General features: G+C 51.4%; 1 protein-coding gene across 1 annotated transcript; it reads left to right on the top strand.

The window, feature by feature from the left end:
* Window positions 1-5616: 5616 nt before the first annotated feature.
* Window positions 5617-9629, top strand: En2 (engrailed homeobox 2). Its single transcript, XM_027428635.2, has 2 exons — window positions 5617-6280; window positions 9313-9629. Exons 1-2 carry the CDS (start codon window positions 5617-5619, stop codon window positions 9627-9629), a joined length of 981 nt encoding a protein of 326 aa, XP_027284436.1.
* The last annotated feature ends 13817 nt before the right edge of the window (window positions 9630-23446 follow it).

Genomic DNA, 23446 nt, shown 5'->3' with positions numbered 1-23446 from the left:
TTGAGAGCCACCTTGCAAACCCAGCTCAAGCTCTGCAGTTTCTAGACTTGGTGTTACTTCCTTCCTGGATGCCATTTGGAAGGCATTTTTCCTACTGTTTGGCTTCCTAACACCTCAAGCAAAGGGACTGTACCCCTACAGTGACAGATGTGGAAGATCTAACCAGAGCCCAGCTCTATGTAAGGTGTCTAAGTCTGTTTGACTTCAGTGTTCGCTTTCACAACAGTGGGCCCTGCTTGGCCTTCCACGGATTCCACATTTGTGCCAGGAAGAAGACTGGCAGAGCAGCAGGGTGATGGTAGGCAAGAAAGGGGACAGCTGTACGCAATTCCAGGAAATCAGGTTTGCCAAGGAAGAAGCAAGAGTACTGGCGAAGAAGATAAAACCAGGGAAGCCTGGGTGGTGCCCTGAACGGTGTGCCAGCGCCAGCAAGGCAATTTGAAGATCCTCCAGGAAGCAGCCTTCAGGAGATGCTGGTAGGAAGCGATTCCTGCACCTCTCCACCTGGAAGTCTGCCGGCCTAGTGCATCTTCCTTCTGTTTCTACCACCATACTACCTTCCTGTGTCTCCAGTGGGCACGTCACCCCTCCCTCCATGACACCCAATGAACTTTGGTTAAGCCACACCGTTTCCTCAATGATTCTGGTGTACATATTCGTAGTCTGGCAGGCTGAAAGGGCCGTGTGGTGCCAGGCTCGGAGCCAGGCTTGTGCCGGCCCCAAATCACAAACCTGGCTCTATTAGCCTCACTGGATGCTCCTAAAATCCGAGACAGGGAAGGCTAAGGATCTAGTAGATTATGGCCTGGTGTCTCCAGCCCCCTTTCCAGGGCTGTCACCAAGCAGTTTAACCTCTTCCTTTTGGGGGATTATCTGGAGGTCTTCCTGGCCCCTAACTCGGGTCATAGTCTGCAGGCCTGTCTTCACTCTCAGGTGAGCATAGACAGGAGACCTCGACCTCGATGTCCTCTGCCCTTGTCCTCCCCATCATCTTTTGATTTTAGCCTTTGTTTGAAGGCTGGTCCGAACGACAGCCTCAGGAGCTTAGAGCTGCTCGCCTCCGCCTCCCCGGAGGAGGCATCTCTGCTGCTGGCTTTACTTCCCACCCAGCTTTCAAAGCCCAGAGTGCCGGCCTCGACTCCTGCCAGGGTGCGGGGCTGATCAAGTCTGATTTCGCTGGGGGGCCGGGGGGGGGGGAGAGAAGTCTCTCTCTGGAGCTGCTCTGATAGACGAAGACCTCTCACTCGCTGCTTTCATTATTTCCTGCGGTTCCCAGGGCAGCGAGGGCAGTGCGGGAGGGACGGTAGAAGGGCCGAGAAAGTCATCTTTCCCGGGCTTCGTCTCCAGAATGGGGAAAACAAAACACAACAACACAAAAAGCCTGCGACGCTGGATGCGCAGCCAGGCGCCAGCATCTGTGGCAGCTGCTTCCTAAGCTTGCAATCCTAAGTCCGCTGTGTGGACGCCTCTTTCCCCTTTGTACCCTCGGAGGCCTCTCTTTGTCCGCTAGCCTCGGACACACGGAGCACAGTTCCATGTAAGCGGGTGTTTTGCGGGCCCGCTGCTGGTCCCTGATACACGCAGGAGGGAAACGGTGTTCCGAGGCTGGAGCCGCCAGAAATGCTCTAAGAGGGACAGATGGCCTCTTGTGGTTCCTCTAAGGGAGCACTGAGGTCTGCGACCATGGGGCGCTGAAAGCCAAGGAGAGCCGGTGCAGCTCAGTGTCTGAGCCTAAGCTAGGGAGCTAGTGTCTCCGCATCGCAGACTCCGGGCAGAGATCTGAAAAACCAGTCTTTCAAGGCATCCCTCCCTCGAAAGCACTGCCGCCCCTATTCCAGAAGGCGCAAAAGGCCAGACTGAACCCCTTCCCCCAAAACGCACTAGAAGCCTGCTGAAAGCCAGGTCGCTATTTGTGACTCTTGGAATTTCCCCAATCCAAAGACACTATGGCTTCATGTACCTTCACTTCAGCTTCGCCCATTGGAAAAGGTCCCCGTCCTGTGCACAGCGCCCATTCTAAAGAGTTACTCTTTCCTGGAGTCTGGGTAGCCCCATAGCCGCCTCGGTATTTGTTTTTTGGGTTCCTCTATCCTTTCTTCATAGTCCTCCCTTCTACCTTTAGCCCCTCCCTTCCTGGGAACAACCTGAGAACTTACCTCTATTCTTGGCCTATCTGGGCTTGCCTCGGGAGACCCAGGCCCAGGAACAGTCTAGGTCCTGAGGTCAAGGCTGTTTTCAGGGCTTACGTTTCAGACCTGAATTTGAGCCTGGGGCAAGGGAAAGAGTACAAAGCCCAGCGCCTATGGCTTATCTAATGCTGGAACAATCTATCCGAGGCAGAGGTTCCCAAGAAATTAGAAAATACATCAGATGAGGGCCTAATTGTTTTCATGGGACAGGTAGGGAAGCAAACGAACTTGGAACGGGTACAGGAATCTCTGAGCTCTAGCAGTCCCTATCGTGGTCTAGTTTAGGAGACAAGAATGTTCATTAGGAGAAATCAGAGAGTTCATTCACTGGCTGGTAATAGTTCAAGTCCTAAAATGGTTTTGTTCGTAGGATGTTCCATCCCCACTCACTGGCCCCGTGTTCATAGAGACAGGTAGGTGCAGACTCTGAAGGTTTTTTGTTTTTGTTTTTGTTTTTGTTTTTGTTTTTGTTTTTGTTTGCCTCTCTTTCTTGCCCTGCTCTGTCTCTTGCTAGGAAGGACCCAACAGGTATTTTCCTAGTCAAAAACCTTAGTGAGGCCCAGTGGTCGGCCTGTGACATACACCTTTAATTCCAGCAACCAGGATGCAGAAACAGGCAGATCTCTGTGAGTTCCAGGCCAGTCTGGTCTACAGAGCCAGTTTCAGGACCCCCCCCCCCCCCGCCCCAGTTACCAAGAGAAACCCTGCCTCAAAAACCAAACAACAACAACAAACCTCACCACTTCAAATGAGCAAAATAGAGGCAGGAAGAAACACACCCTTCCCCCAATGTAGAGTGCTTTCTCTACTTAGACATCTTGTCTGTCTTCAACACCTACCTAGACCAAGACCCTCCAGTAGCATGAGTCCTGGTAGGAGTTTTCTCTGTGGGCTAACTTTCCCTGGAGCAGCCTTTAGGAATGTTTTGCCTCCGACGAAACCTGCCAAGTAGACAGTGTACATAACAAGGACATAGCTGGGTGTAGGTCCAAGTCCAGACACAACTGCCAGCAGGATATGCCACAAGTCCGGATAGCTTGACAGGCCTCTATGCCTGAGAGCTGCTAGCCATGATCCTTGCCCTTCACCAGGACCTGACAGCTCCTTATAGGTGCCACCTGGAGTTCAGGTGTGGTGGCCCACTAGGCAGGGTGTCTGAACAACAGCAGCCTGGGGTCAGCCAGCAAGGCAAGCCTAGGGCCTCCCTCTGACCCCAGGCTGTCTGAGGACTTTTACTTATTATGCCAACACTCCTGCACCCATCAGCTGCCCTTCTGTTTCTCAAAGTTAATGCATTTCCATAAAAATGTTTTTTTTTTTTAATGGACAGACAAGTCTGTAGTAACCAGTATGCTTGGTGGGGAGAGGAAAGCAAACTGGATGGACCCTGGGGGAGGTGGGAGGAAAAGAATAGAGAAGGGCCACTCTGTCAGCAGCTGGAGAGAAGTTTAGAGGGGGAATAAAGACAAGAGAAGGAAAAACAAATTGGGGCCCCACCCTGTCACAGCACTCCTATTCTTTCAAATTAGCCTTGCTTTCCCGCAAAACCAGCTTAAATGGTTTAAGACAAAGGTAATGAGATGGGTAGCCTAGTAGTTCAGTGTAGGGGTTGGAAAGCGCTAATGACTCCTTCTCTCTCTCTCTCTCTCTCTCTCTCTCTCTCTCTCTCTCTCTCTCTCTGTGTGTGTGTGTGTGTGTGTGTGTGTGTGTGTGTGTGTGTGTGTGTGCTGAACTGCCTGCCGGCACAGCTGCAATCAGGATCACTCTTGCTTCGGATGGTTTTAAGGATTTGGCTAAGCAGTCATCACTCCTTTCTGAAATAGAAGGTTGTGTTATAACCCTTCTCAAACAACTCTTTTATTTCTCCTTCCTTAAATGGAGCCCTAAACTGTATTCTCGCATAGATAAAGATCTATGTTCAGGTTTCTGAGGCGCCACTGTCCAAGGGTGGACTCCTTCCCTGTGCATGCGCGCCCTGCACAGGCTCAGGAAGTAGGTGTCTGTAGGAGGAGCACCCCGCGTTCTCGCCTGGCGATTAGGACTCAATGCTGCCGGGTAACCAAAGTCAAATGTAAGTGACAATTTTCCCCTCCACCAGCAAGGAAAGCGGGTTACAAACCTCCCTTTGTATCTCGGCAGCTCATTTAATCTTATTTATGCATTTTTGTGCAAGGAATTGTGGGATCTCTCCCCACCGTAAACAATATAGGAATGTTACAAATAACAATGTTCAGCGCGTATCCACTTAGGCGTAGCAGTGACCTGGCGAGACGGTCACAAGGTTCCTCGGTTTTCCGAGCCGAGAGGAGCCGGGAGAAGCGCTAGGCAGCGCAGAGGCGGTGGATCGGGCTGGGTTACAGGCTCCCGCGCCCCCAGCCCTGAGCGCGGCTGCTTTAAGGGGGGGAGGGGAGGCGGCGGCGGGGGAGGGGCGGCAGGCGGTTCCTGTCACCAAGCTGCCGCGGGCGCGTCACGTGGATGCGCGGCGCGGCGGCCATTGGCCCGAGGCACGTGTCCAGGAGACCGGCCCGCGACGTCACTCGAGGGGGCTCTGTTAAAAATAAGAACAAAAATCCAGAGTGAAAGTGTCTCAGGTTGCGCTAAGTGGCCTGAAAAATTTCCCGAGCCCTCGCGGAGGCCGAGGCGGCGAGGGCGCGCAGACCGGGAAGGGAGTGCGGGAGGCCCAGCCCTGCCCGGCCTCCCGCCCCTCACCCATGCGGCTCGGGCCGCGGGGCTGCGCGGGCTCAGCGGGGGCGCAGCCGCTCGCCCGTGGGGCGCCCCGGCCCGCAGCGGGGCGGCGGCCTGGCGCGGGGAGCCCCGGGGCGGGCGGAGCGCAGCGCGGGCCCGCGGGCCTCCATGTGCGTGCTGGCGGCAGCGGGCGCGTTGAGCGCTCGCGCCCCTCAGCCTCGAGGGCCGGCCGGGACAGGCGGACGGCGACGGCCGAGCGGTGGCGGCCCGGGCGGGCCCAGGCGGCGGCGGTGAGCGCGGGGAGCGCGCTGCCTGCATGCGTGCAGCTCTGGCCGGCGGTGGCCGAGGCGGCGGCGGCGCCGGAGCCCGAGACTACTGGCCAACCAAGAGGAGCGCAGAGCAGAGCTGAGCAGACGTCCCAGGTCCCCGCTGGAGTAGGTGACTGTCTCAAGCCGGGTGCGTCGCCGAGACCGGGAGCTACCTCCTTTGAATGTCCTCGCGTTCCTGGCCAGCTGGGGGAAATCTGGTGTTTCGCTAACGCACTTCGTGGATCCGAACGTGGCTCGGTTCGGAGCGCTCCCGGCGACCTGTAGGACTTCAGCCCTGGCCGCAGCCACCGCTCGCGCCTTTGGAGGACTCCTCTGGGTGGGGGCTCGCGGGTGTCGGTGTGTGCCTCCGGGCCGGCCTGAGGTTGCTTTGGAGGAGGGCCGGTGGAGAGGCGGTTTGGGATTTTCTGTGAAGCATGGAGGAGCATGATTCCAAGCCCAGCGAGGCAGCGGCGGAGGCGCAGAGGCAGCCGGAATCCAGCCCCGGCGGCGGCTCGGGCGGCGGCAGCAGCCCCGGCGATTCGGACACTGGCCGCCGGCGGGCTCTGATGCTGCCCGCGGTCCTGCAGGCGCCGGGCAACCACCAGCATCCGCACCGCATCACCAACTTTTTCATCGATAACATTCTGCGGCCCGAGTTCGGCCGCCGAAAGGACACCGGGACGTGCTGTGCCGGTGCGGGCGGAGCGAGAGGCGGCGAAGGCGGCTCTGGCGGCGCAGAGGGTGGCGGCGGTGCAAGCGCAGCCGAACAGCTCCTGGGGTCGGGCGCCAGGGAGTCCCGGTCCACCGCAGCGTGCGCGCCCAGCGCCGGAGGGCCGCTCTCCGCTGCTGCTGCCGGCGACTCAGCGGCGGACGGGGAGGGCGGCTCCAAGACACTATCGCTGCACGGCGGAGCTAAAAAAACCGGCGACCCGGGGGGTTCCTTGGATGGGGCGCTCAAGGCCCGAGGCTTAGGCGGCGGTGACCTGTCGGTGAGTTCCGACTCGGACAGCTCTCAAGCCAGCGCCACCCTGGGCGCGCAGCCCATGCTGTGGCCCGCTTGGGTCTACTGCACGCGCTACTCTGACCGGCCTTCTTCAGGTGAGCCCGTGGGACCGGGTGTCCCAGCCCGCTAAGGGGAGACCCGCGGGACTTGGGCGGGCGCTTCCCGGGGAAAAGAATCACATTTTCTCCTGAACACACACACACAAAGGCTTACACTCCTCACGCACGGCAGCACTGTCTCGCCAATGCAGGACAGAGTAGCGGCCAGGCAGTTGGAAGCGGCACTGGTTCTGTGAATATAGACTTAGGACAGAAATCTCTCTCTCTCTCTCTCTCTCTCTCTCTCTCTCTCTCTCTCTCTCTCTCTGTCTGTCTCTCTCTCTCCCTCTCTCTCTCCCCCTCTCCCCATTTGTGGACATTTCGCTGCCTTTGATGCCCTGCCCCACAGTAGTTGTTCAGTTGAATGAGGGTAGCTGGAGGATGCTCAGGAAGTGAGCACTTGGTCCCATGTCTCTCACCGCCCCTGCTCTGAAAAGTCTGGAACCCGGAAGCTCCCCGCCACCCTCAGGTCCAGAGTCCCTCGAGAGCTGGTTATTCCAAGGCTGGGTGCTCTTCTTCTCCACTCTTGGCCTAGGGTGACCACTGCGGAGGAGCAGCGGAAGGACTGCAGGGAAGTGGCGAAAACGGAGACACCTTTTCTCCTTTGTCACTTTATTTGGTGAAGCGTGCAGTAGCAGCACAGCGTCCTGCCAGTAGGCAGCTTGGAGAAGGTGCAGCCATCCCAGAGCCTGCATCCCGCTAGCAGAAAGGAAGCTTTAAGGGTTTTATGGTGTTGCCAAGAGTGAGCTGAGGAGGGGGGTGGTGAGGAGGTTTGGGACATATTTTCTTCATTCATTTATAATTTTAAAGACCTCTTAGAAACCACCAGCTACATTAGATGCGGGTCTATGATTAGGAAGTGCCATTAGCAACGGGTTTCATTTGTCCGGGAGCTGAGTGAGGCCTGCTAAACACCTCCCTACCCCCACCGTCCCCTGAATCCTCAGTAGTTTTACGGGAGTCCTTTACCAATGTTCAGAGCAAGACTGGGTCACTCTCGACTACCTTCTTGCAGCATCCCGTATGTCTCTTATGAAATCCAAATTTTTGCCGCTAGACCTGAAATTTGCTCCATTGTTCTCGCCTCCCTCCTTTGTTAATATTTAATTAACATATAAGCTCACAAAGCCGACTGGCCTTGAGTCGCGGTCGGCTTTGTGCAGCGCCCGCGCGCAAGTCCCGGCTGCACCAAGCCCTGGCGGCCTGCGGATCCTGCAGCATGGCCCGCGTGGCCCATCTCGCAGCTTTCTTAGGCTTAACGAACCCCCTTCCTGTAAGTAATATTTCTTTTCTGGGTGTTTGAGAAAGAAAGGAGGGGCAGAGGATACTTGCCGAGGTTTAGTTCTGTTTCCCTGAGCCCCCTAAGTGTTTGCCTTTTAGAAGAGAATTCACAGAAAGAGGAACTGAAACTATTGTTTTTAAGGAGACGTTCTTTCTCCGAAATAAGCATTATCTGAATCCGGAGTGTGTGTTAAAGAACACGGACCCCGGGGTGGAGGAGGCTGGAACATAGAGATCTCGTTCTTCCCGGGGAGGGGACGAGGGGAGTCTGAGATCCGCTCCAGGAGTGGGAGGTAGGGCTGAGTAGGCCAGGCCTCTTCCATGTCCAGCCTCCTGTCCTAGCATCTTTGCGGGTTCCAGGGTCGTTCCATGGCCCTCGAAGCCTCAGCGAAAGCTAGGTCCAAGGGCGCCGAGCCTGTGCTCCTTGCCCTCAGCATGGGTGCGAAGGTGACTGTGTGGCATGGCGGGTGTGTGTGGCCACGGGTACACCCAAAACACCAGGAGTCTGCACCGCTCTGAGTCTGCACCGCTCTGGATCTCCTCTGGTGCACACAGACCCTTTTGGGGGTTTGCCCTCTGATGAGAGCACTCAGATCCCATTTTGCTGGAGGTGAGAGTCCTCTCCCGCCCTGGCTCCAGTCGGCTGCCCCTGACGGCTCTAGGCAACCGGTGGAGGAGTTAGGTACCACACAGCCGGTTCCCTCCGCCACCCCCACAGCGCAGGACAGAACAACCAGTTCCTAGCCATAAAGGGGGAGGGTCTGACCCTCTCCAGCCTCTTCCGCTTCCAGCGGAAGGGGCCTCAATGGAAGGATGGCAAAGTTGCTTCATACTCCTTGCATAGGGAAAGACCCAGGAAGGTCTCTGCTTATGGCCGGTCGTCCGGCTGGCCTTTCCAGCACCCTGTGAACCTTCTGACCCCGACAAAGAGAACCCTCTAACCCAACACTCTTAACACGTTACCCTTTCTCTAGGAATGGGGCCCTACCACCCGCCTCACCTACACTTGCCTCAAACGCTGGCAACTCCATAGGAAGAAGGGGGTGGGGCCCCAGTGGAAACCTTTGTGAGGAAGCTGTTAGGAGGGTCACTTTACAGACTTGCCCAAGGTCAGCTGGGTGACCTGCTTCCGCTGAAGCAGCCCCAGGGTTGGGGTGGAGGTACAAGCCACCGTGGTCAGCACCTGGGCAGGAACCAGGCCTCTCCGCTGGACAGGACTCAAGAGAGAGATCCCAGAGGCGCCGTAGAGGTGTTCCATTGGAGTCCTTCAAGGAAACAGTGAACTTGGACTCACCAGGCCACACAGGAGGGGACTCAGTTATGGCCCAGTCCTGAGCCCTCCTTGTTGGAGGTTATGTAGGAAGGGGGACAGGATTCCCTCTCACTGACCCTATCTCCTTTCTCCTCTCAACTACACCATGCTCTTTGCTGGAAAGAGGACTTTGTGTGGAAAGTCTTGGAAAGGGATGGGGGAAAAAAACAAACAGGGCCAGAAAGTTTTTGGTTGGGCATTCCTTCTTTAGTTAGCTTTTATGAGGATTCCCTAGATTGCTATAGGCCTTTTAGCTAAATTTGCCAATCCACCTCATTTCTGGTCCCCCCTACCCCACTCACACCCAACGCGGTTCGCCCCTGGTGGCCTTGGACGAGTCATTTTTTTCTCCGGATTCTCTGGAACCTCTCAAACTTGGGTGACTGGTAAACAGATAGGCTCCAGCAGTTAGTAACCTCTGCCCTCTCTCCTACAGGTCCCAGGTCCCGAAAACCAAAGAAGAAGAACCCGAACAAAGAAGACAAGAGGCCACGCACCGCCTTCACTGCTGAGCAGCTGCAGAGGCTCAAGGCCGAGTTTCAGACCAACAGGTACCTGACAGAGCAGCGGCGCCAAAGTCTGGCGCAGGAGCTCAGCCTCAACGAGTCTCAGATCAAGATCTGGTTCCAGAACAAGCGGGCCAAAATCAAGAAAGCCACGGGCAACAAGAACACTCTGGCGGTGCACCTCATGGCGCAGGGCCTGTACAACCACTCCACCACGGCCAAGGAGGGCAAGTCGGACAGCGAGTAGGGCGCGCAGGGCGGGCAGGCCGGCCAGGTCTAGGGCCTCGCGAAACAATGCAATAATTTAAAAACCGTGAACAAAGGGCCAGTGTATAAAGATTATACCAGCATTATCTGTGAAAATCCCGTGTATTAGCTATGGTTCTACAATAATCTATGTACATATAATTTACAGGTGGTGTAAAATCCAAAATATCTGACTATAAAATATTTTTTGAGTTTTTTTTTGCGTTTAAGAGGTTATGCTAATTTTATGTTATTGTTATTCTTTCTGCAAAGGGGGCTGGTTAGGGTTTCAGCATTTTCTTCTTTTTCTTTTTTAATTCCCTGAGTTCTATTATGGGACATCGGATTCCACCTCCCCCCTTTTTTTTTTCAAAAGAAAAAAATTAAAACAACTTGCTAAAGTCCAAAGAATTTTTATTGCTGCATTTCACAGGACTGTGAACCGAATAAATAGCTCCTATTTGGTCTGTGGGCTCTGCCGATTGCTTTGTGCTGGCTTGGCGAGGGCTGTAGGAAGTGCCAGTGTGGGGACTTCAGTGGGGAGGGGAGGGTGCAATTCTTTGGCTGAGATCCTAGGAAGTCCACAGCTCTCCAGGCTGCCTGCCTTGTACTGCCTCTCCTCCCAACCACCTCAGAGGCCTGTGTCGCTGACCCCTGTCCAGCCATAGCCCCATGGCGACCTGCCAGCGCCAGCTCTCCCGCCTTGAACACTGTAGGTAGCGCTTGGGGTCTAGGAAGAAGGGGAAGTGTGACTTGCAGGCTTGCAGGCTTCCTGCTGAGCTTCAGGGACAGCTAGCCCTGACCCAAAAGCCCCACTGAGGTCAGCTTTCGGGCCGGCAGAGCGAGTTGGTATGTCTTCCTTTCCCTTTTCCTTGTTTCTTCTTTTTCACTTATTTTTGAGTGGTAAATTCATGTATGTGTACATACTCGTGTGTGCATGCGCATGCACACCCCAGGCCTGTGTGAAGCTGGGGTTCTGGAGCTTGAAGCTACCTTGACTTTCAAAGGAACTCGGAACCCTCCTGAATCTAGAGGAAGCGTGTAAATAATCATTTCTTACCACTTTTTGTCTTTTTGTTTTTTTAAGAAAATATACATTTTATTTTTTGAAGGTGTGGTACTGTGTAAATTAAATATATTCAATATATCCCTCACCAAGTACATATATATATATATATATATAAGCAAACACATTATATATAACTCCACACTGTCTTCTGTTTAGTGTATGGGAAAAGGTGTCCAAATGTCCACCTGAGGCCAGCACAGTGGCCCAGGGGTATTCTCGGCTGAGCTGGTTGTCAAGCTGCCTGCTGAGGACTGACGGTGGATCTCTCTCTTGCCTTAAACCTCTTTATTTCACTGCGCCAATACTTTCACTTTGTACATATTAGTGCCAACCTTCTGAAAAGGAAGCTATAAAAACAAAAGTTGTAATTTAAAAGTCTGTGAACAACCATCTGCTGCTTGGGAATCAGTGAAACAACATGCCTTTTAGCAGGAAGCAAATCTGTCCTTTTTTAAGTTTATAAAATGTGCATTTTACCTTATCAAATATTTATAATCTTATGAGAAATGAATGAATGTTCCCTACTTACAACTGTGGTTATCAAACTTGTGAACATTCCTGCCTGTGCATTTTCGTGTGTTTAAATTCTTGAAAGTTACATTAAATAAAAAAGAAACAACTCTTTATTATAAAATGCTAGTGGCAGAAGGTGGACTTTTTCCCTGTCTGTGTCTGAGCCCAGGAACCACCCTGAGGTGGTCTCCCCAGCACCCAGGTGCTGCACTACCCTTGGGACAAGAGGAGATAGTTTCTTTTAAATATTGACCTAGGGATATCTAGCATGAAAGCACAGAACAGAGAAGTAGTTTCTGTCCCCATATAGTCTCCAGGAAGAGTGAACCAAAGCACTGCTTCCACTCACTGGAGTTTCTCCATGTATGAGAATCTAACTAATAGGTCTCCCCCACCCCTCCCCACTGTATGCATGCTGGCTGCAAGTGGGCTGGGTGGAAGAACTTGTGGTCCTCCAGAGATGGCCTTTCCCTAAATGCAACTTTTGTTTCCCTCACTTTCACCCCACAAAGCAACGGACATCTGCTGGATTCTGGGGAAGGGATGGCTCTGAAGTGGCTGGCTCTGAGGCAGGGTGTTTTGTAGTTCATGAAGCCAAACTGCTGTGTTCTCAAACTTTCTTGGCTTGAAAGAAAGTTGTTTTGTTTTGCTTGTATTCCCAGGAAGAGAAACCCAGTGTCAAGGATTGTTTGTTGCCAAGGGCTACCTTCTAGGCAATTTCAGTACAACTCTGGCCACTGGGCCATCAGGAATTCCCAGGCCGATGCTGGACCACAGCTCCTGCCACTCGGGACCCTCAAGGAATAGGGTGGGGTCCACTGCAAAGGGGCACCAAAAGCCCCCATGCCACTCCCCAGGAGAATTCCAGGGTCCCCATTTTCTACATACTCCTAGCGTTTAGCTTTAAAACACTGGCACAATTTACATTAATCTGTTGGCCTCCCTTCATTTTAATAAAAGCATATCAGCATCGGTCCATTTTCAAATCATAACACCGGTAGGAGGAGGGTGTACAGCTTTGAGGGGGTAATGAGCTCCCAGGTCCCACAGGCAGCCAAGCAGACACTAGCGAGCCAATAATGCCAGATTTTTGGATTTTTAAACTTTGTTTTATTTGTGATAGGAGACTGAACTGGAAGGGCCTTCAGTTCCTTCGGTTACTACCTGCTCTTTCGAGTCCTTCCTTCCTTCCTTCCTTCCTTCCTTCCTTCCTTCCTTCCTTCCTTCCTTCCTTTCTTTTTTCTTCAAATTCAAGTTACCAGAGCCTGTGACTCATGCGGAACCCCAACCCTGCCAGCCTCACTCTCCCACCTGGGGCAAGCAGAAAAAAGAAACAAAAAGCAAAACAGTTCCTACCGGCTGGGAGTGCAGGGCACCTTTGTAGGTATTGCAGATCCCCAGGTTCTGACCCGGCCTCTGCAGTGCTGTGTGCTTTGGAGATGGACTGGGAATGAAGACTCCAGAGCATTAAGGAGCCCAGCCCCTGGACTCTGGCTAGGTCACTCTGCAGGAGGCAGGAATCCCAAGTAGGACAGGAAAGTTCCGTTTGTGAAGAAATCCTTGCTTTTTACATCTCACTCACTCTCCTGCCCTGGGCCTTGGTATGCCTCTCTACATTTCTCTACAACCCACTGAAATGAAGGGAGAGTGGGGCAATCCAACTCAGAGAGAGCTGTGACCTGCAGGCCGCATGGGGGGTCAGGGGCAGCAACGGTGCTGAAAAGACCAGCCTGACACTCTCATATCAGGCGCTCTTCCTGACGTGGTTCTGGGGGCCTACACTATCGTTAGAAACTAGGGGTCACCTCTGCCTAAAAGCTGTCCAGTGTGGAGCTGGCTTCAAATGCCTTTTAAGGAGGGGGAGGAAGGAGACTCCCAGGTGTCTCCCAGCTTGATCTCACAAAGAGTTCCAGTTCTGTGGGGTTTTGTTTTTGTTTTTTTCCTTGAGTGGGCAGGACAAATGTAGGGGGACTCTGGCGGCTTGACACTGGTATAACTGACGCCCATAACAAATGCCGAGACTCCAACACACCTATGTATGCAGCAAACGTTCCTGTCAGCCTCCGAGCTCAGGCTGGAAGGCAGAGTTTTTGGCAGGCCTCTGCTAAAAACCATTCTGTCCCCTGCTGGTTTAATATCCGACCTTTGCGCTCTCCTTTTGCCTGGGCCCTTTCCCTAGAGTCCCCAGGAGATTCCCGGCTCCATCGAAAACTACAGCCTGCCAGGGGGAGCCACCTCACACTGAGAGGTTAATAAGGACTGGCTAAGACACAGGCCATGGCACCACCCCTGAAGGCATGGACCGCGCTAGTGCGACAGAAATCACACTCCCAAGACCGATCCACCCCACCCCTGAGCTCCCCACACAGGCCTCGGGACTGGGAACACCCCTTCTTTGCGCCTTGGTTCCATCCCTGCGGAGGGCCAGTTATATCTAGGCCTAGAAGTAGGGGAGGTAGGGAGCCACAGAGGGGTGCACCGTTGGGTTCCTAGGACTCTAGGGCGCATTTGCAAGCAAAGCCCTAATGCCTCACAGTTGCAGGGCTGGAACCCTGAGTAGACCATGCCTGTTTTTATTAATAACCTCAAATACCTCATTATGCTTATGCTGCCTGCCCATGGAAAAGAAAAGGGCATTCTTGAAATCGCCGGAAATGTAATAATATTCATTAAAGTCGTTCCTAATTATATGATTTAATCAAGCGTGGTGGGCCTGCGCTTTGCTCAGAAAACTCGAGGATGGTGTTACCGTTCGTTGTTGGTGATAGTATGGCCTGGTCCAGTCAGTAAGACTTCAGCTGAGGCTCAGTCCGTGGATGGATTTAGGGGCACCCTCTGGGGGAAGGGTTCCCCTGGAAAGATTGCCTAGTTGTGAGTATGGGGTAAGGTTCAGGCCTAGTCCCAAGCAAGGCCTAAGTTAACTCCTGGAGCAGGGCAGGATTTCTTCTGGCCCTAGGGACCATCTGTGTTACCCGAGGAACACCAGGGAGGTTTTCTGGGAAAGGAGAACTTCGGGTCCCGCCCCCTCCAGCGCTGAGTCCTATGCAGCGCCTGGAGCAAAAACAAAGAATGGTGGAGAGAGATTTGCCTCCCGGCTGCCTTTTTACCCCCTCAGCCTGGAAGGCGTCCCAGAGAGCCTTTTCCCCTTGTCCCCACCCCCAAGACACAGAGCAACGAGGAGCCAAAGGCCCAGTGGGCTTGAGGGGCTGCCGTGCTCTGCCTCACTTGTTCTTTAGAGAGGGGGTTAGATGGGCAGCTCAGGCGGGAAGGGCCAGGTCACACCCCGCCTCTGGTCCTCTGTGGGGCTAGGAATGGTGGCCTTGTTTTGGTCACTGTTTGCAGGACGGTCTGGGGGGTGGGGGAAACCAGGCCAGGCTGCTGCTTGCTGTTGCTCGTCTGTCCAGACGTGAAACTTGGCCGCGTGGTCCCAGCGCGCTGCCTGCGGAAGGGGCCGGCTTCGCTCCTTTCAGCTGGCGCATTGGGGTTCTCGTCTCCCGCCAAGTCCTTTGTTTGGATGGGGGCTGTCAGGCTCTGTCATCGTGGCTTGCCCTCCTCCTTCCCCCAACCTCTACCCCCTCCACTAACTTCCTTTTCTCTTTTTTCTCCTCCTTGGATGGATAGTCACAGGCCCCAGCTGCAGCACAAGGAGCGTCTGCCCCTCCTGTTGCGACTGCCCGCTTCCCCGCGGGTCTCTGGGACATCCCTCGGCAAAACTTGTCTCATGGTTTGGGGAGCTTTGCTCTTCACTCTCAGCAACAATACATCGAGTTAAGGAATCTGGAGTTTCATTATATTTAGGCGTTAAGAGAAAGGGCACAATTACCCGCACTTTGTAAAATTCTTCTCCTGCCAACCACCCTGCTAATACTATGGGCTCCCCCGGATTTTTATTGCAGTAAAATGACAACACTCACCATCTTAACCAGTTTTCTGTGTATACTTCTGTGGTAATATTAAACACACTTGTAATTACCCACAATGCTGAGAAATCGTCACCACTGCACATCTCCAGAACTCGGAGAAAAAAAAAAAAAAAAGGCAAACGAGAACCAGTCCTTACCTCCAGCTCCCCACTTTGCTTTCTCACCTTCTCCATACTGTCAGTCTGTTCCGCTGCGGTCTGAGTATCTGGAAGGTCAAAGGGTGAGGCATTCATTTCCACAGTCTCCTGGGGGCTTCCAGGACTAAAAGCTCCAGGTGAGAACTGGGACCCTTCTTCAGTCTCCCAAGTGAAATGATGGAGATGCTTACATGCTGGCATCTGTATGTAAGGGGAAGAGTGGAGCCTACAGAAGAAACGTAAGGCTGAGCTGTGTTACCAGAGGCCCACAGTCTCATAAAGCGGCCTGGGGACCCCTTGGTTCTGTGTTTTTCATGCAAATACTTCTATAAAGTCCCTAGTGTTTTAAGAATGGTGATGGGTCTATGGAAAGCACCAAAGTTTTGTTTGAGTTATTGTGACTTTGTTGCTGTTGTTTTGAAGTCATGGACCAAGAATCAATCTCTCTCTCTCTCTCTCTCTCTCTCTCTCTCTCTCTCTCTCTGTGTGTGTGTGTGTGTGTGTGTGTGTGTGTGTACTATGCAATGCATGTACTCTGCCACTGAGTTACACCCCTAGCCCCAAGTTTTGACAGCAGATATCCCTGTGTTCAAATCCTAGCTCTGCTATTTACTTTCTGAGCTAGTGTGTTATAGACTTCCCCGGAGTGGAGTCATTCTTTTTCAAACAGAAAGAACATCTACCTAATGAGTTTCCTGCAAGGGCTTTTTGTGAGCTAATGAGCACAAAGGCCTGGTGCTGAATAGGCTCAGCAAGCGGGAGGCTTACCAGCTTACCCTCCTCTGCTGCTGAGTCCCTAGGTTTGCTCACAGCTGCGCCCTGCCCTCTCAGCGCAGGTGCCTCCGTCCTCCAGGCTCCCACATTTCGCTTGCTTCTGCTAGCCAGCACAGCATCTGTGCAGTTGTCTAGGCAAAAGTAAGAGAGGATAGAAGATATAATAGCTAGGAGAGGCATGTTTGAGGACAGACTGATCTGTTGAATAAAACTCTCTCATACAGGGAGAGGGAGAGGAGAGGGAAAGGGAGGAAGAAGAAAAAGACAGAAAAAAAAAGGAAAAGGAAAACCCTGGTCATGGAAACTGAGACAATGGCTGAAGTAAAGGACTTCCAGCACTTTCCAGAAAAAATGCTTCCCCACACTTCATGGAATTGCTGTCTGTTTTCTTTGTTTTTGTGGAGTGCAAGCATAGACACTCACCTCCATCCCAGGGTGTGATTTATTTATTTTTGAGCCAGGGCGGGTCCCAGGTATCTTGGGCCGTCCTCACGATCCCTAATAGTTGATGGTGACCTTGAAATCTGGTCCTCTTGCCTCCACTTCCCAGTGCTAGAATGCAGACCCGTCCAGCACACACAGGTTATTTGGTGTGGAGATGGAACCTGGGGCTTCATGAATGCTGGATGAGCTGTACCTCTTGAGCTACACTGCAGTTCCTACTCTAGGGTTTCATTTTGTTGTTTTGTGCTGGTAGATGAACCAAGAATCTCCAGTCCCTTATTCAGCATACACATCCCAACACACACACACATTGGTTTTGACTTCATGCAGCTGGGTGTTGGTGACGCAAGCCGGGCCTTGGTGGCGCACGCCTTTAATCCCAGCACTTGGGAGGCAGAGGCAGGTGGATCTCTGTGAGTTCGAGACCAGCCTGGTCTACAAGAGCTAGTTCCAGGGCAGCCTCCAAAGCCACAGAGAAACCCTGTCTTGAAAAAACCAAAAAAAAAAAAAAAATTTCATGCACCTTGTTTTCTGATTCACATGTTATTTTTCTGCCTTGAGTAGAGGTTGCTTGGGGTGAGGTTGCTAATGAGGCCAAACTCACCCCAAGCACAGAAAGGGGAATCTCCCATCTGCAGGCCCCAAACCAAGCTGCGTGACTGAAGGTCACCTCCAACCCTTGTTTGTGGGTGGCAGCCTGTGCACACCCTTCGCATCGAGCCATTCTGCTATGTGGCTCTTCCCACAAGAATGAATGGGCATCCTTATGATATGATGAGCTATTCAACAGAGAAAGCTCTAACTAACCCTTTTCAGTTAATTGATGTTTCTATAGCTAAAAGCATAACAGGCTTTGATTACATGCTAACTAGAATAAAGCATAATCCTGAGTTAATTATGTGGAGATAATTTTATAATTATATCATCCCATTTAAGAAGCAATGTGTTGTTAGCTTCGAATTTTAACAGGAGTGACTATTCAAAAGAAAACAACTGTAAGCCTGCACCTGTCAAAAGGCCTCTTGGGCTGGCTGTACCTTGGCTAACAGAAAGCAGTGGTGACTGGTAAGAGAAATCGGAAATCACAGAAGAGGCTTGTCTGAGCAGAGTGAAGCCCAGAACTGCACTTGCCTGCTCCCAGTGCTAACACTATCTTCACATCTATTCCCTGCAGCTTGGTGCCCAAAGGGCTGGGGAATCCTAGGGGACGTCAGGCCTTTGAGGCTCTCCAGTAGATATCAGTAGAATATGAGCATGGTCTGAGGGTCAATGCCCAGGCATCCCATAAGTGGTCCATTTCCATTTCTTGCAGAGAGCAGCTGCCACAAACTCTAAGGCATGGTAGGCACTCTACCTGAAATATTCCTCTATCCTGTGTTACCAACCTCCAGCCATACTGGAAGAGGTTTCTGGTGGCATTGGAGGAAGGTGACTATATCAGGGTGATTTTGGGCCCCCTCTGATGACTGAATAGCCTTTCCAAGCAGTCCTGGGGGATATGTGGCAGATTGCCACAATATGGTCAGTGTGGTCACTTGTGAGTAAGAGAAACTAGAAAACATTCACTGTCTGGGAGATATGTGTTAGCTGAAGGTTTGTGTGAGGAAAGCCCAGCACTAACCTGTCCCTACTGCTATGCTGCCCACTTTGTTTTATTCTGGGCAGCTCCCCAGGGAGGGGGGCAAGAGGGAAGGAGAGAGAGAGAGAGAGAGAGAGAGAGAGAGAGAGAGAGAGAGAGAGAAGGCCTGGCTTAGTTGTAATGTCCTGATTTTTTTTTCTTTTAAGGTGATCAAAGACCAATTAGACTCAAGGAATTGTCCTTAGCCAATTGCATTTCCTAATCATGGGGCAGCTGGGTGGAAGCTCACTCAACATGTGTGTGGAGAGAGACTCTTCTTATGCTGAGATGGCAATGCCATTTGGAAATGAAAATAGATTGTAGTGGGAAAAGGTAAAGCCAACATACAGGAGTCATAGGCCCAAGCAACTCTTGCACCTTGCACCCAAGGCCCTATGGTTCCAGAATGAACATAGTACCCACCTCCTGGGACTGGTGGAAGTCACAGACACCCTTCCACACAGGTAAGAACAGCTGTAGTGTCAACGCTAGACCCATTCATTTCTTTCATTCCATGAAGGTTTACACCTCCCCACCCCATCCCAAAATCCTCCCTTCCCCCAAAAGGGTATTTTCATTCGTACTTTTTAAAGAAATGCTTCCTGGTCAAACTTGAATATGCAATGAGGTGCTGGAGCTTTGTGGCGGAAATATAATTAAACTGGTGAAAGATGTAAAAGATGGAGAATGGGGATGACATCAGGCTGATTTCACACTTGGCAGTCGGATAGCCGGGCCCAAGCCGCTCTTGCCACGCAAGGCAGATCAAAGTGCCCTGCCACCACTAAAAAGGCAAAAGGAGACTTAAGTATGCTAATCCCCAGGACAAATATATTTTAATCTTGTTAGAATACAAGTTAATGCTGCAGTGCAATGGCTGAACTTGGTCAGGCAGTAGAGACCCATTTTTATTTTAGCTATGAATAAGGTGGACCTCTTCGTTCTATTCATCAGTAATAAAAATACATTTATAAAATGAACCCCTCTTTGGACTGTGTTACCCCACTTGAAGCCTCCCTAGCCATGGGCAGGATTCTGGAGGCCCTGGACAGGCCTGGTTCTTAAATGGGATCACCTCTCCATAGTCTTTCTGCAGAGGGTCCTGACAGCTCAGCTCATTTGGTGGGAGAGAAACAGGGAAACTCTGAAATTAATTAAAAGATCCTCCTAAGCCATTCGTGTCCCTTTAGGCCTGTGGTTTGACAACCAGACCAGTTCCTTCTCTCAGCCCACTCACTTTAATTTTTACAACGTCAATTTTCATTACTATTAATTATTTGCTGAGCTCCAACTGTATATTTGGTGTGGCCTGATTAGCAGGAAGCTCTCAGGTTTAACCTCCCAGTGATGGTGAGTGTGAAGGTCTGAGAGCAAGTGAGTGTGTGTGGTGTGTGTGTGTGTGTGTGTGTGTGTGTGTGTGTGTGTGTGTGTGTGTACTCCCAGTCACACAAAACAGAAAAAAAAATCACCTGTAATTCTCCCTTTGAAATACAACCATGGGTAGAATATTGTAGAGTCACAAATGTATCTGAACAGCTGCCTATGAGCCGGAGTATGTGTGAGAGCGCCCTGCGCAGCTGAGCTGTGAGGTCACCGAAGGTTAAACTGCCCTGCAGAACCTGCCTGCTGAATATTGCTGATGGCAGCCGTCTAAAAGGCAATTTCTGTCTCTCTGCTCCAGGGTGTGTTAGCATTCCATCCGCCTCAGGCAGAAACCTGGCTTCCCTGGCTGGGAGCATCTCCTCCCCACATCCCACAGCTGCCTGGGCCCCCAGCAGTGTAGTCGGGCAGGCAAAGCTGAGGCACTCAGTCTCTTGGACCTGGTGGAAGGGGCTGTTAAACTGCAGGGAGCAGTGTCACCCCCACCCATCCCAGGTGTGTACAAAACACAGGATTACCTAAACACAGCACTGAATAGCAGAAGTCAAAGTGCTTGGAGATGGAAAATAAAGGAAGCTAAGTAACCAGCAAGCAGAGATCTGGAAGAGAAGCCCACAGTCCTGGTCCTGTCTGTCTCCTCAACCCCCCAAACATTCTGTCACCTTTAAAGACACCCTAATGCTTCCTTCCTGTGTCTGATCCCAAGCCAGGATTTCCAGACACTTTTTATATCCTTCTGGTTTATTTGCTGTTTGCTTGCAGTGCTGGGATTGAAACACAGAGCATCATACATGCTAAGCAAGTGCTGCACCACTGAGCTACAGCCCAGCCCTTTCTTCTTAAATAGTAATACTACCTAAAATGTATTGCGTTCCTGCTATGTGCTACGGTATTCATTCACTGGGACCACTATAACAGTGCTACAGGTTATGAAATTTAAACACCAAGAATTCATGCCCCAGGTCTGCAGGTGGAGTGGAGGTCAGCCTCTCTTCCTGTCTTCTGCTGTTGCTGGCAGTCCTCTGTGTCCTTGGCCATGAGATGCACTGCTCTAGGCTATGTATGACTCTGCGGCCACTTGGCCATGTAACTAGTATGTCTCCTTCATATAAGGACACCTTCTTAGGACACCAGTCATCCCGTTCTAAGTTAGCATGACAATACCCCCTTAGTTTGATCACATCATTCACTAACCTCACTTCCAAATAAAGTCATATTTTCAGGTTCATGAATGTGGAGGACAATATTCAGCCTAGGGAAGCCAGAACCAAGCACCTCCTGAAGACTGTTCCCTTGTCACAGTCCATCCTGATGTCACCCCCATCATCTCCCATGGGGGGACTGAGATGGGAGGTGGGGAGTTACTTGGATAGCCAATGTGCCACCGTCTGCTATATGATATCATTCTTAGACTCTATCTGGGGTGGAGGGGAAGTTGTTACATCACCAGTGACATGTTTGGGCCCAGCTACTCTGCATACATGAGTCCTGCAAGAGACACTGTCCTGGATCCTCCAGTAAAACCACTGGTGCCCTTAACTGCTGAGCCGTCTCTCCAGCCTCCATTTAGCACCATTTTTCCCCCCATCTTGTGAGGATAATAAAATGTAGAGAGCACTTCCCCGATCACGGTACTGTTCCTGTGTGCCTGCCAGGTGACTAGGTAAAATCTAGCTCATGTTCCGTTTGCCAAGCTATGTCCCTGTACAAGGCTGTGCCCACTCCAGGGAAGAAATGTGTTCTCTGCTTTGCACTAAAGTGCCACTCACTCACTATGGTTTGTCTCAGCTGTGACTGCCCAAAGGAGGGGACAAAACTATTCAGGATGCCAGAGAAGGACAGCAGAACTCAGAAGCGGAGGCAGAGAAGACGCAAGTTCTGCAGGGAGGAGAAGTGAGGGCTAGTACCTTCTCACTGAGGAAAACCAAGGCAAGTCAAAAGCCAAACAAAAACAAAAGTTGTGCTGGGAACTGGAGAGACAGCTCAGCGGTTAAGAGTGTTTACTGCTCTTACAGAGGACCTCCGTTGGGTTCCCAGCACCCATACCAAGGTGTTTACAACCACCTATTATACCAGCTCTAGGGGATCCTAGTCCGCTTCTGGCCTCTGAGGGTACATTCTCAATCACACACACACACACACACACACACACACACACACACACACACACACACACACGCCTGTGCATGTGCATGTGCAATTTTAAAGCTTAAACCAGGCAGTGGTGGAGCACACCTTTAATCCCAGAACTCCTGAGTCAAGGCCAGCATGGTCTACAGAGCGAGTGCCAGGATATTCAGGGTTACACATAGAAAACCCTGTCTCAAAAAACTTAAAAAAGCCAAAGAGAGAGAGAGAGAGAGATAGAGAGAGAGAGAGAGAGAGAGAGAGGAAAAGAAAAAGCATTAAAAAGATGTGAATGTCAACAGTTGTTTATTAGCAGTTATTTTACAGGAGGGATATGTATATTATTTCTAATGGGGTGTGTACATACAGAAAGAATATGTATATTTCTAATGGGGTGTGTACATACAGAAAGAATATGCATATTTCTAATGGGTGTGTACACACAGAAAGAATATGTATATTATTTCTAATGGGTGTGTCCATACAGAAAGAATATGTATGTTTCTAATGGGGTGTGTACATACAGAAAGAATATGTATATTTCTAATGGGGTGTGTACATTTGTGTGTGTTTCCTCCCCTTCTTCCCACCTCCACTTTTGAGATAGGTCTCACTATGTAGCCCAGGCTGACTCTGGACTTCAGAGTTTCCTGTCTCAGCCTCCTGAGTGCTGCAATGACAGGGTGTGTCACCAGGTTATTGTGTGTATGTGCATATACACCTACACACATATGTGGACAAGCTCTTTATAGCACTGAGTGCTCTATGTGTGTGCATATATGTACACACATACCACACATACACACAGGAGCTCCCACATGCTCTATAGTACTGAGTGCTATATGTGTGTGTGCATATATGTACACACATACACGTGCTCCCACATGATCCTGTTATATGTACACACACACATGTGCTCCACATGATCTTTAAATATGTATACACACACATGTGCTCCACATGATCTTTATATATGTACACACATACACACATGTGCTCCACATGATCTTGATAGTACTGAGTGCTGTAGAACACTATCCTATGAGCAAAGAAGCCACTATCTTTGTCATATCAGCTGTGTTCACTTGCAAGCGCCCTTCAGGGTCATGCGTGTTCAGTGTCAACATTCTCACAGAGGAGGTGTGGGGAGGCTCAGGGGAGCCTCACCTGATCGTCCTGGTCCTACAGTGTGCTGTCTGTGTGCCATGCTGTCCATCCACACTCCAGTCAGCACCCTACCCACCCTCTGTAATACAAATAGCTGCACTGGTTCCCCAGGGAAGGGACCAAGCCCAGAGCGTACAGTCCACATGGAGCTATCTACGCTCCAGCTCTGGAGCGGTTACCCCACCCTCCTTGCCTTCCTGGGATGAAGTTTACTGAAGCAACCACTTTTCCTCTTGGCTGTGGACTTGCTCTGGCCAGGGTCCTGTATCACCTCTGCTTTAGCTTGCTTTCTGTTGCTGTGACAGAGACCATGACCAAAGGCAGCTTAGGGAGGAAAACATAATTTGACTTACATGTCTGGTCACAGTCCATCATAGAGGGAAGTCAGGCCAGGAAGGTGGAGGCAGGAACTGGAGCAGAAGCCAGGGAGGAGTGCTGCTCACTGGCTTGTTTCCCGTGGTTTGCTTTGCTTTCTTATACCACCCAGGACCACCTGCCTGGGAATGACACCTCCCACTGTGGGCTGGGCCTACCACATCAATCACTAATCAAGAAGACACCCCGCAGACTTGCCTTCAGGCCATGTGATGTGGCAGTTCCTCAGCTGATAATTCCCTTGTCCAAGTGTCCTGTGTCAAGTTAACAAAAGAACTAAACAGCCTGTGT

Source organism: Cricetulus griseus, chromosome 8 (genome assembly GCF_003668045.3).
Source record: "Cricetulus griseus strain 17A/GY chromosome 8, alternate assembly CriGri-PICRH-1.0, whole genome shotgun sequence".
Lineage (NCBI taxonomy): Eukaryota > Metazoa > Chordata > Mammalia > Rodentia > Cricetidae > Cricetulus > Cricetulus griseus.
The sequence above is the reverse complement of the archived record's forward strand: the minus strand, read 5'-3'. Positions and strand labels throughout refer to the sequence as shown.

What these genes read in the sequence shown, in the direction of transcription:
- En2 (XM_027428635.2), top strand. Translation starts at nt 5,617, where the DNA reads ATGGAGGAGCATGATTCCAAGCCCAGCGAGGCAGCGGCGGAGGCGCAG. An exon ending in CTCTGACCGGCCTTCTTCAG is followed by an intron (nt 6,281 to 9,312) that starts GTGAGCCCGTGG and finishes TCTCTCCTACAG; the next exon opens with GTCCCAGGTCCCGAAAACCA.